Genomic DNA, 14719 nt, shown 5'->3' with positions numbered 1-14719 from the left:
ATTGGCAGGCACGTCTATATAACAGCGGCTACGGCGTCGGATTGCGCGAGAAGTGCGCAATTAAATTAAAAACGACAGCACTCCGCCGCGTGGGACAGCATGATGGATTTCCGGGGTCCGAGCCGGCATTCGGCGCTGGTTGACTACGGCAATGGGTGGCCGCTGCTACGGCGACGTACGTACAATACGTGGAGGAGTTGTTGGGCGCACCGGCAGATCTAGAGATCGGTCGATGGTATCCTGCCGGGAAATGTCTGATTCGGCCGCTAGCTCCTCTGTTTCATGGCGCTGGTGGACATCGTGATGGGCGGGCAGCAGTCCAAGAATTCGCTGTCAGTGCATTCTGCGATGCCGATTAAATTCCTTCTCAGCGTCCTCGTCTTTTCGGAATGACGCGCGAAGGTGCTTGACCTTTCACTGCATCGTGCGGGCCGTATAGCTGACACTGCGTGCACTGGTGCCACCCAGCCCGGGCGGCGGGTGAGTACCTGTTACCAGTAAGCAGTATATAGGAACACCATTAATTTCTGTTGCAATCGTCACCACATGCACACGGGTAACACACATGCAGTAGTACGTCACAATGTACATTGTGCTGGTCACCGGCTCACAACGGAGCCGGGCGCTAGACGGCGCCAGTCGACGAGATGTCATTTATCGCCGCTCTCCGCGTGCATGCTCCGCCGTGACCCGAACGAGTAGCGTCAACCGCCGGTCGGCGCTGCTGGGCAAGTGGTGGAGGTGGCTGAGGACGTCGCTGAAGAAGGGGGATCGAGGTGTCGTCGTCGGGATTGTCGATCGCGCGAAGAGGGCCTGCATGGCATGCAGCTGGAGACGGCGGCTTTGGCCCAGCCGTCAAGCGCACCGTCTGCACGCACTGCCGCAGGAAGCTGCGGCTTAGATAAATAACAAATTCAGCAGTAGGAGTGCAGTGTTTCTTTATAATTTTATTGTTCTGCCTCTGCTAATTATATGATCAAACGACTTAAACGCAGAAATTAATATTGAATTTCTCCCATTAATACTTCAGAATTTAAACTAATGTAAGAAATTGACTGCTAAATTAGAAGATAATTTAGAAGCTAAGTTGAATATTCAATAAGTAAACTAATGTGAAGTTAATTTCGATTCGCAGAATTTATAACAGATTAAAAGAATAGTTACTTACGTAAAGAAATAAGCTGCTAACTTGATGAATTTAATTCAGCCGGTGAATTCAAAACTAAAGAGAAACGTAGATTGAATTTTTGAATTTGATACTGAACTACTTGTTATTTAATCAAAGGCGATCCGCTGGACCCGAAAACCCTGAACGGCCCGACGCCCACAGCGGCCGGCGTCGCTTTACACCAGCCGACAAACCATCGCCGGCGGCCGCGTCCTCGTGGGCGGAGAACCCATCAACCAGGCTTCCGGTGACAACTTGTGCATGGGCGAACCGACCCTCATCACCGACCTCCCGCTTAATCCGCCCGTCTTCCTCAAGGAGACCTTCGCCCCCATCCTCTGCGTCCTGAAATGCCGGGCCCTGGAGGAGGCCATCGCCTGGAACCGCGAGGTCGACTAGGGACTGTCGCCAGCATTTTCACGCAGAATACGGATGCACGTGCGGCTGGGCGCCGGCGGATCGGACTGCGGGATCGTCACGTCCGGAGCGGAGGTTGCGGGACACCGGCGGGGGGCGGGAGAGCGGGAGTGATTCGTGGAAGCAGTACTGTATATGCGCCGCGGAACGTGTACGATTAATTACAGCAAGTGGCGCCTGTCCCGCGGGGACTGAGTTGGATTTGTAGTTTTCTTCGTGCCAGTCGTTTGCTCGGTTTTATTGTGATGTGTGTGTTGTAGTACAGTGGCTTGGAAAAAAAACTTTTGATTAAAAAGTTCTTACAGTTTCAAAAATAAACTTTGTGCGCACTGTGAAGCGCGGTACGTAGTGTGTAATAAATCGTGCTCGCAGGGGTGGCTGCGCTCGATGCACTCCGCTCTGCTGCCAGCCGCCAGAGGCTGCAGCCACAACCAAAAGTCAAATCTGCTCTCTGTGATTCGTGTTTTCTTGTGACGTTGTCGTTGTCATCAAGATCCTAGTTACGAACTTACGACGTAGTACTTCATTTTTCCATCTTTCTCCCGTTTCTCTGCTTTGCAAATTTCACATTTGCAACGGCTTGTGGTTTATACGAAGTGAGCTTTTCATAGCTCCCACACATCGGCTGGATAATCGTTTGGCCGTTTGACATTTGCCAGGCCGAATCGCGTTTTTTTGACCTGCGTTGAACCTGTGACTAATCATCATGATACGGACGGGACACGAGGAGCTCGTGGAGGCAGCGGACTCTGCGCAGGTGGGAAAGTGGCAGGGTAACGAGACTCTGATGGCTGCCTTAAATGCCTCATGAGATGGTTGCCGTTTGCAGGCATTTTGTGCAGCAACGGGACGGCCGGATCGCGAAGTGCGCATCTCGGAGTTGAGCAAAGACAACCTGGTCCTCATCCGCGTCTCCGAGCGCGCCACGCATGTGCTGATGCGAGCGACCACCGTGGTGAGTGCTTCTTACGGTACTTTATTGTTCTATACGCCAACTAAACCGCATGATTGCCGACTTCAGACGATTATCGAACCGCTGTGGTGTCCGCTGCGTTTCGCGGAGAACGCCGTGGAAGCCTGCAAGAAGTTCCGCGCGGGCTACCCGCAGGATCTGAAGGCGCACCTCGAGGGCGGGCGTCGCAATCTGCACAGCGTGCAACTGAATTTCCACTGTCCCTGCCCGGCCGAGTTCAACCAGGGCGCCCCGTGTGATCTCGTTGAATTCGACCCCTTCGGAACTGTATTCAGCAACCACATCCGCGACCAACATCCCGCGTATTATGCCGCGATGAGCGAGGCGCTGTGCCATCGCTGGAAGATGATTACCGGCCAGGTAAGCAGTTGGGAATTTTTGATATAATGTGCAAAAACTCGGCCGTACTCTGCGGTTGCTTTATTCGGCTAGTTGTTTCGAAAATGTGGTAGCGTGGCAGGGTGTTTATTACAGAGACATCGGGAGTTCATCCGGGATAAAAAGAACCGCATCTTCCCGCAGTGGACCGGCGACGTGACGCGCCTCTGGCCCCGCCAAGTCATCCCCGACAAAATCGTCTTCCCCGCCGTCATCAAAGTAAGCAGCACCGTTATGAATATATTGCTTTATGATATTTTGTAGCCAAAGGATTTGTATACGTGCGCGTGAAACCCGTTGTGTGTGTTGCGCAGGGCAGTGCCGTGTACTACGTATGCGGCGTCCCTCCGTGCGCGGGGCACGAGAGCGCGGGCCCGATGGATCTGCATCTACATCTGCTGGCGGCGCACCGGCGACTCTTCCGCATGCCGACCAAATTGTTCCACGGGTGCCCGGCGGATGCACGGGTACCGGACAGGACACGGCCAACGGCTCCACCTCCCAACAAATTCACTGCTTTTTCTCTTCTACAGGACTGCAGCGTGGTGACCTGGGCCCCTGACCACCAGGTGGAGGTGCACGTCAAGGCGGTGCATCCGCAGCTGCTGGGTCTGACCACTGACTACTTGGAGACGGCCAAACAGGTGTGCTGGAAAAAGTGGTTGAATGTTTATCGAACATGTAATGCAATCTAAGTTTTAACGGATACCAGGAGCGAGCGCGGCTGGAGCGTCTGGCCGTGGAGACGGCCGAGTGCGTCGGTGAGTCGCTCAGCCGCGCCGTCGACACGGAGGACGCCGCCGAGAACGAGCCCTTCATCTTCGACTACCACTGTCCCGTCCTGGTAGGTGTCTGCTCACCGACACCCTTATTTCCGTTCTCTGGCCTGATAAATCTAATGCCCGCCGTCCTTGCCTTGCAGGGATGCCGGGTGGAGCACCACCAGCGCGACTACATTGTCTGGCACATCGGCGCCGATCACCGGGATAAATGGAATAATCCCGTCGCAACAGGCAGTCAATCACTGATCGTTGGTTAGTTTCTCGTCGGTGGGACGCAGCGTCTAATTGCCGGGAGCCGGGAGGATTCGTTTTGCAGCGGTCTGTCGCGTGGACGGGGGAAGTTTCTTAAAATGGCGTCTTAACCTTTTAGAAAAACAAACGTGTTTTCCCTTTCGTGGAGACCGATAAAATTAATTCGGTAAATTCAGCACTTTTACTCGATGGCTTACGTTACTACGTTAACCACTGGAACCGGATTAGGCGTTTGCTTAACTGCACATCTCACGACGATGGAGTGCTACCGTGACCTTTTCCACGAAGCTAATATTGTAACGAGAGTAGTCGAATGACCGCCTTGTTCACAGTGTTGTTGGTATTCTGTACTGTTCACTGGTTGTTGTTCTCACCGCGTAACGGTGTGATTCATCCTTCTTTTCTCTACACTTTTGTCGGTTGAATGTCTAACAGAATGGAACGCACGTTGCATTAGAGAATGGCTTGAATGGATGCTGGCTCCGCTTGTCCTGCTTGTGCACCTGTTGAGTAAATGCTTGTCAACGATGTTGCTTTGGTTGACTTCTCGGGATGATGCACCCATCATCCCGTTCGTCCAGCTTGTCACTGTGAACTCACTTCCTATTCACTGCTGCGCTCACGCCCGGCAGTGCCCCGCCTCTACCGGAAGTGGGCAGTCAGATGACTCAGATCCAGGTCTTCCAGACGGGTAACACCCCCATCATCGGTAAATATGCGGACGATCTATCGTTGGGGCAAGACTGAATCATCCTCTATGGTGTGAGTACCTCGCCCGCTCGCAGCGCCGATCGCGTTGAGCGTGCGCCAGACCTTGGCCAATATTACGAGTACATCTCAGTATATCTCAGTACATGTAGTTCCGCCAAGTGCTACGAGTTTTATGTGTACTGTACACTTGTACACTACCAAAGTGATATCGTACGTATTTTAATTCCGTTGTCTGTCTACCGTCGCAACTTGGAAAAGCGCCACAAGAACGAACAGTCCAACTTGATAGATGCGCAACGTTAACCGGACAATAACCAAATAACAGAATATTGCTCTCAGTGGGAGCAAAAACATACAAAACATTCAGCCAACGGAAAAGGCAACTTGTAGAAAAATAGTGTCAGTCTGTGAGCGAGAAACTGAGAATGGGCAGGAGGAGACTCGGACTGACGGACAACTGGCGGCAGATGTCGCTGCATTACTCCTGCAAAATTGTCCCGGCAGTTAATCAGCTACAGTTGCCTGTCAGCGACCAGAAAGCACTCAACACTCGCCGGGCGATTCCAGTCGTCGCGGTGGTGTGCCACAGCATGTAGTCGCGCTGGGGATAGTCCGCCTGGCAGCCCTGCGGAGAAAAATGATAATTCAACCGCATTGTCATAGATTCAGGGAGTGAGGAGAGGAAGGGACTGCACGACTCCCAACCTGCACTCTCCGCGACGGGGCAGTGGTAGTCGCAGAGCAAGGGACTGCTGGCGCGGCGTCCTCCGTGTCGACGCTGCGGCTCAGCGCCTCGCCGACGCACTCGGCCGTCTCCACCGCCAGACGCTCCAGCCGCGCTCGCTCCTGTCACCCGTTACAAAATACAAATCAAAGTAGACTGTATTACATGTTAAATAAATATTCAACTACTCTTTCCATCACACCTCTTTGGCTGCCTCCGAGTAGTCGCTGGCCAGGCCCAGCAGCTGCGGATGCACGGCCCGGATGTGCGCCTCCATCTGGCGGTCAGCGGCGCGCGTCACAACGGCACATCCCTGCGGAACATCAAAAAGGGGTAAAGCGGGCAGCAGCAGGCAGCGGATGTGTCGCGCACCTGTGCAGCGGCCGGGCAGCGGTGGTAGGTCTTCGTCGTGATGCTCACCAAGGCCAGATGCTCCGCCAGCAAATGATCGTGCAGCTGGGTTTGACCTTTACTCGCGTGCTGCACACAGGGCGCGATGCCGCACAGGTAGTGCACTTCCGCCACGTTCTACACACATGCCATGCCACCATTTATGCAGCGAAATACAAACTAATAAATGCGAACCACTTTGACTTGTTACTGTGCCTGAAAATTGTGAGTCATGAATGATGAGTGAGCAAAAAATAATGTTTCCTTTCTGCTCCGCAACGCTTTACCGCGCGCGCTGCCAACCGCCGAAGGCTGCAGTCACACAGAGTTTCTGCCGCCTCGTGGCGGTACGTCCTAGGTGCGCGCCGTGACTGCCGTGTGACGTGTCGAAGATTTCTCTTGCAATTAATTAGCTAATCTTTAAGAAATTTTATAATTAATGAGATTGCGAATCCATTTTTGCCCGACAGCTGGTATCTTGCGACGCTGCTCACGCGAATGAAGTTTGTGCTACACTTGCACAAAAATCTGTTTAAAAATAAATATCGTGTGAATAACTCGTTTTGTCGAGCGCTTAGAAAAATCTAAAATACGAGTAAGTACTTCTCCTTCTACAGATATATAACAGCCAGCTGGCGTTTAATTCTGCGTTTATTGCGAAACCAAAAATACCTGTACAAATCCGATTCCAACGACAACTGACACCGTGACTGTGCTGGTTATTCGGTTAAAAACTTGTGCAAGGACAACAAAAGGCATGCAACATTAGTAAGAAAGGATCCCGCGCGGGATTCTGCAGAATTGCCGAACGACAACAGCCGGGCAGCGGTATAATTACCTGTTGGCAATCTAATACCACAGTAAACCGCACTCTTCACTCGCACGATGAAAACATACACGATTAGGCCATCTGTACAGTTAGCATTAATTCTGAGGAAACCAAAGGACGATTACATCGGGGCGCCGGATTATCATTGGACCGGCGCGACGACAGATCTGTTGACAGGTTAGATAAAATGCGGCAATAAATAGGAGCGACGGTAGATAGATTACAATATAAACAAAATGGAACCAGAGGCTCGTTATCAAATCAGTTAGTGTATCAGGCGCAATTCCCCGTCAGCGTCGGGAGAGCATCACAACTGGCCGCCCCGGGAGGCGATTCGTTCGGGCGATCGGGATTCGGATGGAGGGCGGCCAAGGACGAGGAGTGCCGGGCGCCGCGGTGCAGGTCGGGATGAGAGGAGGGCGGTGCGCCGGGTTGAGCAAGCAGGAACCTGGAGGCGACTGCTGTTGAACAGTCAGTCAGTCACTCGTCGTCGTCCTCGTCCTCCTCCTCCTCGTCGCCGTCCAGCTTGAAGGCCTTCAGCTCCGCCTGGAACTCGTCCACCTCCGCGTCCGCCTCGCCGCCTGAAAGACCGCGTTTGCGCCCCTTCCGCGGTCCCGAGGGCGTCCGCGACAGCTCGACGCTGTCCTTGGGCTTGCGGAACTCGTACAGCTTGGCGTAGATGCTCGCCAGCGTCTTGCGCGCACTCATCGCGTTCGGCGCTGCATGACACATTAACAGATGATGGTTTAACGACAATAGAACGACAGCGCATCACGGCCTTTACCGGTGATGGTGGTGTTGCCCGTCTGAAAGACCTGGATCTGGCCGCCCACTTCCGGCAGCTTCCACGAGGCCGCCGGGTGCAGTTCCGGCTCATACCTGCAGTACAAAAACGCCGCTGTTAATTACAAATCAATTAAAATCCAGCCACAATTTAATACATAAAATAAATACTCACTTCCGGTGTTTTATAAAAAAATAAAATAAAATTCAGCAATAAAAAGCCAAGACGGAGGTTGACTCACTGGACTTCGTGCGGGTAGGCGTCCTTGAGGAGGTCGATGCGGACGCCGAAGGGTAAATAGGCCACCGCCAGGCAGTTGATGATCTTGAAGTCCACGAACTTGGCGCCAAAGCCGCACTTCTGAATCTTGCGCGCCACGCGCCGCGCTCCCAAATGCGCGTCGGCCTCGCTACAACAGCCGGAACGATCAATAATACGACTGCTGACAAATGCCCACTCCCATAATTTTATAATATTATAATTTTTCCTATTCTTCCTATTAAAATAATTAAAAAAAATTACTAAAAATTTATTAGTTATTTATCTGAAGTTTTTTATGAGTACCTGTTCCCTACAAAAAATTTTTAATTTGTAACCTAAGTCAGAAAAGGAGATGAGAATATTTACTGAACGGAATATCCGATCGAAATCCCTGCCGAAAATGCCAAGACACGGTGTTGGCGCAAGCAACGTCCGAAGCAAACAAAACGACGCCAACTGCATTCTAGTTTCTACAGTATTCTACAGCCGGCAGCGCTCGTCCGCTTGCAGCTCTTTCAAGGCGAACGACACCGCCGAATGCATGAACGTATCTGTATTCTGTACGTTTCCGCCAAACGGCCAGAACGTTAAACACTAAGCACATTCTGAACTGCGCCACAGAAAGACACTTCTTTTGATTCAGTCATTCAGTGTCCAGTGAGAAGAAATCAAGTTAACCAACCTCGTCAGACGACTCACGCACACCACTACAGAATCACACACAATCAATCTCCATGCTCGTAGTCGTAGCTAATGGCCGACGAAGTACGAATAATGCTCACACACTCTCGCTTAATTCCACCGCAGCCAAGTGCATTCACCTTTCCGCAACGCACACACCACTTTCGCTCACCGCAACGCCAACAGTTAAGTAGCGAGTGTCTCACTGCCTAGTGTCTAATGTCTATGCTAACAACACTAAGTCGCCAACACCAGCCTTTTTCCGAAATTCCCACACAAATTCAACCAACCATCCTTTTCCCAGCCATCAATTCATTGTACTACCCGTGAAAAAATTCTGCAACGTGTGCTGCATTTTAGTAATACTGCGAACTAGTATAAAATGCACTAACTGCATTTTTGTCGCCACCGGAAGTCAGTGATTCGAGAAATTCTAATCAGCAAATTGACGTGCAACTAGTCGCGTCTGCACCTGCAGTCGCCACTCAGTTGGGGAAAAATGTCGCTTTAGTCGTTCCAGATACTTCCACTTTAAGCAATGAAAGGCGAAAGGGAAGCACGATAACGAATCTCAAGGAATATACCGTTAGAAAGTGACACTGCAGCTAGGCTTGTTAATGCACACATACATATACCAGTAATAAAAGTGATAAAAAGTCAGGCTACATTATTTTATTGACGTAAGCTGTATACATCCTACCAGTAAATGGGAACTTCATAAAAAACTGCAAAAAAACCCCTCAAAATTTTAACATTAAATTATTCAAAAATTAAAATTCAAGAAAACAGCAAACAAGAACAGGAATTTCAAATTATTGCATTATCTGATTATCCTTATTCACTGCTAAAACTCAAAAGCCAATCTTACCTCTTCGCACCGATACAAGTCACCTTGCCAGCACTCCAAATACTGGCCGTCACTCGCGGATTGCGGATTTTCATCAACACACTCTGCAATTCCCAAACGAAAACGCATCAAACAACCCGAAAATCACAACAATCACAAGGAAATCTCAAAGTCTGTTGAATGGCGAGGCGAGGTTATAATCTAGGGACAAATAACACGCCAAGCACTGCAGGCGCCACCCCGCAGTACCCTCGTGACGCTACACCCCCGATGCGATCATCGTCACGAATAATTCATTTCCCTCCTGATTTCTCACCGGAGGATCACGACGGAACTCGACATTGGCGCCCTCCCGCGCCAACTTCTTCAGATCCAGATGGCAGTGCGTCTTGAACATGCAGACGACGTTGACCAGCTCGAAGCGCAGCTCCTCGTTGGCTCTGAGCGGGGCTGTCTGCTCGTGACGGACGGCGCTGTTGACGACGACAGCAGTCGCGTTGCTGCTGTCGAAGCTCGGGTTAACGACCGTGCCACCAGAGATCACCGCGGCCATTTTCCCTCACCCACGCACGGACCACGCTGTCCAGCAGTTGCTAAGGGATGCGCAACAGTCAATAATTAAAAAAACATGGAAATCGAAAGACGACACGGGGATGTAGGAGAGGAAAGAGGAGAAACAGGAAAAGTCGCGCAGTCTCGCGTTGCAGCAGCCAGCCAGTCTCTCGCTTCACGTGAAGCGAGAGACTGATGCCAGCGTGCTTTTATGGCGCATCGCAGCCAGTCATCGACACGGTGCTGGGGAAGTTCATACAGGGAACCGCAGCAGCTGACTTTCTCATCAACAGCCTTTTCATTGGCTAATTACCACTCGAATTGTCCTCGCTATTAGTCTTTCCTGCACCTTTTGGCCATAAAAAGTGAAAAGTCACCGTAAATGATAACAAACCGGAAAGATCAAATTAATTCATATTGTCATTTGCTTGCACTGCGACGCTTGGGAACGAAACGTGGCGGGTCCGTTGACAAGACCGTACAGTTCGTTCACATGTGTATGCTCCGCCTCCAGGCGGCTGCGATTGCTGCGTTTTGTATTATTATGAGGCGTGAGTCATTTTCGCTGGCTACAGGGAAGTGGAGGCTATCCGCTTTGTAACTGTAACCTAACAGTAAAATGCAAGATTCAATTTTTTCAACGGCTGCTCTATAAATCTTAAAATGCAATTTTTCATTTCCAAAATTCAGAATAAATCATCGCATTATTTATTATTTGTGATTGATGGGTAAATCTTAAGGGATGATCGATGAAAATTGTGAAATAGACACTTTTGCAAGGTATTTTTTACGCGATGCATTCGATGCGCAAGCGGCCATGTCCCTGTCAAAGCAGCATTACTTAATTTCTTTGTTGGGTTCGTATCAGTTGGAGACGGCGTAGTGCGCTGGCAGAAGTTAAAAACTTAAAATCGTAAACTTGAGTAATTTTAATTTTTATTTTTAAATTTCCTGGGAATATTTTTTCAGCAAAACCACTTGTCGGACAGGGATAAAGTTGCGAGATCTTTATTTTTGTCAGGAAGTGGCAATTATCGTGCTGCACTGAAAGACATTGATGTTTGTGGAGTGAAGATGATGGCGATGCAGGGAGGCAGCAGCCAGGACGCTGTTGCGTCGTCTGGGATTGCGAACTCGGAGCAGCAGCAGGAGAGCCTGGTGGAGAACACGCTGGTGCAGGCGCAGGACAGCAGTCAGAGCGTCAGCCTGGTGGATCGCTCGTGCACCACGGACGCCAGTCTGGCCTTGGAAGGCCGCAGCTCCCTGCCCATGCCTGGCACTGGCAGGACGACCGCCAAGAAGAGCGCCGTGGAGCAGAAGCAGTACGAGGAGCTGCGCTGCCGGCTGGCCTTCCCCGCGCTGCCCTTCCGCCCGGCCACGGCCAGCCAGCAGCAGCGGACGCAGTGCGTCGGCCTGCTGGAGGGATTTCTCTTCGAGGACAAATGCCGGAGCAGTTAGGTGGCGCTTGCACTGTTTCTGCTGCAGCATCTGCAGGCAATGTGCAGCTTTAGTAATAGTCATTTAAATTACTGTAACCTTAAATTTTACGTAGATTATTTTCCGTTATTACTGTACTTACTGCGTAGTAGCTTATTTAAGTGTAATTTTTTCTATTTAATTTATAAAATTCATAAACAAATCGTGATTACTCGAAACGATTTTTTTATTTTCAAAGGGACATTTTGCAAATTTAAATTATTGAAGTACAAAGTCTTGCGTATGAGTTTATTAGTTTATGGATTTAGTATGCCGCAGCCGAAACAAAGCTAAAATTTGATGATTAATTAATTATTTCTAGACATAATTTTTTAAGGGCGACAATGGAAAATTTTATTTTACTTTATTTAGCAATTAGTAAATAATTCATTCTGCCTGAATTTTAGATAAAAATTTGAATTAATTGCTTAAATTATAATTTGATTGTTTTTAATGTTTGATGATTTTGGGGCAAATTTTCTACATAAGCGGGGGAACGTAATATCAGAATATTGCTGTTGTGTATTCGCAGTGGAGAAGCTGGTGTACGGGGAGGTGGTGGAGGCGGTGTCGCGGCTGCTGCGCGGCATGTGGAAGCGGAAAGCGTTGCTGGTGCCGCGGGAGCAACTGCTGCAGATGACCGGCTCCCTCCACGACATGTACCTCAAGAACGCCGAGCAGTGCATCCTCACCTTCCGGGTAAGGGCGGCAGTTGAAATATTCCATGCAATTTTGTACTTATTTTATATTTGTAGCATAATATTGATAATTAAAAATGGAAGAAAGGTGGTGTTGTGTTTTTTTTTAAATTATAAATGTATTTAATCCGCGGTTTTTACGTTAGTCGCACTGGACTGGGTACGATTAATAGTGATTTCGGCGGGGGCATTGCAGGAGAAGCTGTGCAGTCTGCTGGAGATTAATCCGTTGGAGGACGAGACGGAGACGGCCAGTCGCGCGGCGCTGGACCAGGCGCTGCTGGAGCAGGTGCAGGAGCAGCTGGAGACGCTGCGCGCGCAGCAGGAGGAGGCCGCCCACCTGCAGGCCCACAACGCCGCCCTCGACGTCCTGCTGGCCGAGCTGGACCTGGAGCTGGGCGCCGCGCAGGCGCTGCAGGAGGCCGCCAGCGTCCGCCTGCCCCGTAAGAACACGCGCATGTTTCGTTGGCTGTGCAGTGACAAGCCGGTGCTGTTTGTACAGGCATGGAGGCGCCGCTGAACAGCCACATGGCCGACGCCGCCGGGGCCCTGCGCCAGTGCGGCGAGATGGCCGTCCGCATCGCGCGCATGACGAAGCGCTGATTTACTGCTCCATCCGCTGCGTTCTTATTGATGATTGTCCGCGTTGCGCGTCGCTGACGGGACTCGTTACTTTAACCGTTAGTTGGCTGTTGCATCGCATACTGCACTAGTAATCTGGTGGCGTTCAGTGCGAGGCAGGTTGTCTCAATAACCGCCAGTGAACGATAATTGTTATTGTTTTTCACTTTGTACTCGTAGTATTCCCTCTTCACCTGCGCAGTATCTTTGCTTAGCCAGAGTAACAAAGAGAAATTTATTAACGGATTTTTCCACCCAGCTGTAATTTCCGGCGCATTGGTAATCACAACACAATTGACTTGTACAGGAAATGCAGAGAAATAAACAAACAGAATAAGTGCAGCCGCTGAATTTCACCTATTTCTCTGGTAACGTTATTAATTATCAAAATATAAAGGAAATAATCGTCCAACAACACCGGCGTAAGACTATCCAACGCCGAACCTGTTGACTGTTAGCCAAAAAGAAACAAATTTATTGTTGAACAAGATAAGAAACGGGCGCCGCGGTGGGACTCCATCGAGCAACGGCCAGGCCCCCAGGGGCCAGGGCGAATAATCAGAGCTGGAATTACGGCCCATCGGGAGGTGAGTACGTGCTAGCCGCCTAGTTGGGGCTGGCCGGAAGTGGAGCTTGGGAAGGTGGAGAGTGTGGAGACTGAGCGGCACGGCTGGCCAGTGTGGCCGTCCTTTCGCGCTGCAGCGCGCACTCGCAGCGGGTCAGCCGCGTCAGCCTACCCAGACCAGCCGTCCCCTGCACATCCTCCACTTGCCAGGGCACGTTGCCGTACGGGACCAGCACCCGGGGATCCTCCTCCTGGGGTCTCCGCCGCCGGCAGCTGCAGGTGCCAGTAGTTGGCTTCGCCGTCCCCGTACACATCCACCGGCTCCGCGCTGCGACAACTGACCGCGTACGGGACCGGCTCCCGGCGGAAGTGCTCCACCGGCCCGCTGAACGTCCCCTCCACCCACACCGCGCGCTGCACCGCCGCCGCGGCGGCCGGCAGCTGATCCGCGTTCAGGACGTCGCCGCCGTCCCATTGGCAGTGCTCCGCCGCTGCCGCCGCCCCGGGCAACTGCACATCCTCCATCAGGAAGTCGTACAGCTCCCAGTGGAAGTGCTGCATGATCATGCTCGGAGTGGGCGAACGATACCCAGATGACCGGCCATTCCCTCCCGATCAGCGCGTCCCACAACGAACACACCCGGCGACACTTGAGGCGCTCCAGGGTGTCCATCATGTCCAGCACCTCCCGCTGCACTTCCGCCGGGAGGACCAGCAGCCGTGCTTCCTCATCGTCCGTCTCCATAACCGCGGGCACCACCGACGCCAGCATGACGTCGCCCGCCGGCGACTGCTGTAGCTTCATTTTGGCCTGCACCAACAGCCCTTCCTGCGGACGAATAATTAATTAATCGTTCAAATATATTACTGTGGTCATTAATCAACTAACTAACTAATAAGCAATAAATGCAAAATAATTAAAAAATATACATGTATGAAAATGGAAAGAAATAGCCTTAGAAAATAACGAGAACGTATAGTACTTCTAGTAATTAAGAGCAAAAGAAATAAAACCTGCAGAACCATCTGAACCAGTGGAATGAGAAATATTATAAGAAACATTCAACGCAACAGCAAAGAAAGAAACAGAAGACAAAAAGACTGACAAAAACTGGAAATAAATGAATAATATTTGGAATATAATTGTTGCAGAAGAATAACGAAGGCCTATCAAGTGCTGGTCGAGTAGCGGCGCCGCCAGAAGGCCTTGTAAAAGAGACCAGCGTATCGCCCACGAGGCTGACCGGCAGGAAAGCGTGCTTGGAAGAATTTGCAAGAAAACACCTGCAGAAGCGCTCACAACTGTACTTAGTATAGTTCCGCTACTTACGATATACTTACTATACGAAGTAGTAGTAGTCGCTCAGGTGGTACGGGCTAAATGTCGGCAGTAGTCGTACGACTTATGAGTGTTATGTCGCGGTGTGAGCCAATTAAAAGTACAGGTTTTAAATGAACACGTCGTCAGCAGATTTGTCCACACAGCTCTAGTTTTCCCGCGCAACGGGTTTTCCGTTGCATGCGTCCGCGTCATATGTTGTGAGCATTGAATATGTTGCCACTTAAAAAATGACTTAATTGGCCGGAAAAGATGATTACGTGTGGATGTG

At 50.7% G+C, this 14719-nt stretch overlaps 4 protein-coding genes across 4 annotated transcripts; 2 read left to right on the top strand and 2 right to left on the bottom strand.

Moving 5' to 3' along the window:
• Positions 1 to 2107: 2107 nt before the first annotated feature.
• On the top strand, positions 2108 to 4411 carry LOC129595960 (uncharacterized). Its single transcript, XM_055493096.1, has 8 exons — positions 2108 to 2342; positions 2415 to 2540; positions 2607 to 2918; positions 3033 to 3155; positions 3251 to 3403; positions 3470 to 3580; positions 3649 to 3780; positions 3859 to 4411. The coding sequence occupies exons 1-8, from the start codon at positions 2292 to 2294 to the stop codon at positions 3973 to 3975; spliced, it is 1125 nt and encodes a 374-aa protein (XP_055349071.1). The 5' UTR covers positions 2108 to 2291; the 3' UTR covers positions 3976 to 4411.
• A 696-nt stretch (positions 4412 to 5107) lies between these two features.
• Positions 5108 to 5706, bottom strand: LOC129595971 (uncharacterized). The gene is made up of 3 exons (XM_055493107.1): positions 5608 to 5706; positions 5387 to 5527; positions 5108 to 5306 (listed from the first exon to the last, which is right to left on the bottom strand). Exons 1-3 carry the CDS (start codon positions 5680 to 5682, stop codon positions 5190 to 5192), a joined length of 333 nt encoding a protein of 110 aa, XP_055349082.1. The 5' UTR covers positions 5683 to 5706; the 3' UTR covers positions 5108 to 5189.
• A 711-nt stretch (positions 5707 to 6417) lies between these two features.
• LOC129595917 (TATA box-binding protein-like 1) lies at positions 6418 to 10124 on the bottom strand. Its single transcript, XM_055493050.1, has 5 exons — positions 9514 to 10124; positions 9219 to 9301; positions 7650 to 7817; positions 7409 to 7503; positions 6418 to 7343 (listed from the first exon to the last, which is right to left on the bottom strand). Exons 1-5 carry the CDS (start codon positions 9748 to 9750, stop codon positions 7105 to 7107), a joined length of 822 nt encoding a protein of 273 aa, XP_055349025.1. The 5' UTR covers positions 9751 to 10124; the 3' UTR covers positions 6418 to 7104.
• Positions 10109 to 12790, top strand: LOC129595916 (uncharacterized). The gene is made up of 5 exons (XM_055493048.1): positions 10109 to 10227; positions 10771 to 11202; positions 11758 to 11924; positions 12120 to 12366; positions 12426 to 12790. Exons 2-5 carry the CDS (start codon positions 10824 to 10826, stop codon positions 12524 to 12526), a joined length of 894 nt encoding a protein of 297 aa, XP_055349023.1. The 5' UTR covers positions 10109 to 10227; positions 10771 to 10823; the 3' UTR covers positions 12527 to 12790.
• The last annotated feature ends 1929 nt before the right edge of the window (positions 12791 to 14719 follow it).

The sequence above is a fragment of the Paramacrobiotus metropolitanus genome, unplaced genomic scaffold (genome assembly GCF_019649055.1).
Source record: "Paramacrobiotus metropolitanus isolate TYO unplaced genomic scaffold, Prichtersi_v1.0 Parri_scaffold0000084, whole genome shotgun sequence".
Classification (NCBI taxonomy): domain Eukaryota; kingdom Metazoa; phylum Tardigrada; class Eutardigrada; order Parachela; family Macrobiotidae; genus Paramacrobiotus; species Paramacrobiotus metropolitanus.
This window is presented reverse-complemented; position numbering and strand designations above follow the sequence as displayed.

What these genes read in the sequence shown, in the direction of transcription:
- LOC129595960 (XM_055493096.1), top strand. Translation starts at nt 2,292, where the DNA reads ATGATACGGACGGGACACGAGGAGCTCGTGGAGGCAGCGGACTCTGCG. An exon ending in TCTTCCCCGCCGTCATCAAA is followed by an intron (nt 3,156 to 3,250) that starts GTAAGCAGCACC and finishes TGTGTTGCGCAG; the next exon opens with GGCAGTGCCGTGTACTACGT. An exon ending in ACTTGGAGACGGCCAAACAG is followed by an intron (nt 3,581 to 3,648) that starts GTGTGCTGGAAA and finishes AACGGATACCAG; the next exon opens with GAGCGAGCGCGGCTGGAGCG.
- LOC129595916 (XM_055493048.1), top strand. Translation starts at nt 10,824, where the DNA reads ATGATGGCGATGCAGGGAGGCAGCAGCCAGGACGCTGTTGCGTCGTCT. An exon ending in CGAGGACAAATGCCGGAGCA is followed by an intron (nt 11,203 to 11,757) that starts GTTAGGTGGCGC and finishes GTGTATTCGCAG; the next exon opens with TGGAGAAGCTGGTGTACGGG. An exon ending in AGTGCATCCTCACCTTCCGG is followed by an intron (nt 11,925 to 12,119) that starts GTAAGGGCGGCA and finishes GGGGCATTGCAG; the next exon opens with GAGAAGCTGTGCAGTCTGCT.
- LOC129595917 (XM_055493050.1), bottom strand. Translation starts at nt 9,750, where the DNA reads ATGGCCGCGGTGATCTCTGGTGGCACGGTCGTTAACCCGAGCTTCGAC. An exon ending in ACTTGTATCGGTGCGAAGAG is followed by an intron (nt 7,818 to 9,218) that starts GTAAGATTGGCT and finishes CGGCTGTTGTAG; the next exon opens with CGAGGCCGACGCGCATTTGG. An exon ending in GGGCAACACCACCATCACCG is followed by an intron (nt 7,344 to 7,408) that starts GTAAAGGCCGTG and finishes TGTGTCATGCAG; the next exon opens with CGCCGAACGCGATGAGTGCG.
- LOC129595971 (XM_055493107.1), bottom strand. Translation starts at nt 5,682, where the DNA reads ATGGAGGCGCACATCCGGGCCGTGCATCCGCAGCTGCTGGGCCTGGCC. An exon ending in ACTCGGAGGCAGCCAAAGAG is followed by an intron (nt 5,528 to 5,607) that starts GTGTGATGGAAA and finishes AACGGGTGACAG; the next exon opens with GAGCGAGCGCGGCTGGAGCG. An exon ending in CCCCGTCGCGGAGAGTGCAG is followed by an intron (nt 5,307 to 5,386) that starts GTTGGGAGTCGT and finishes TTTTCTCCGCAG; the next exon opens with GGCTGCCAGGCGGACTATCC.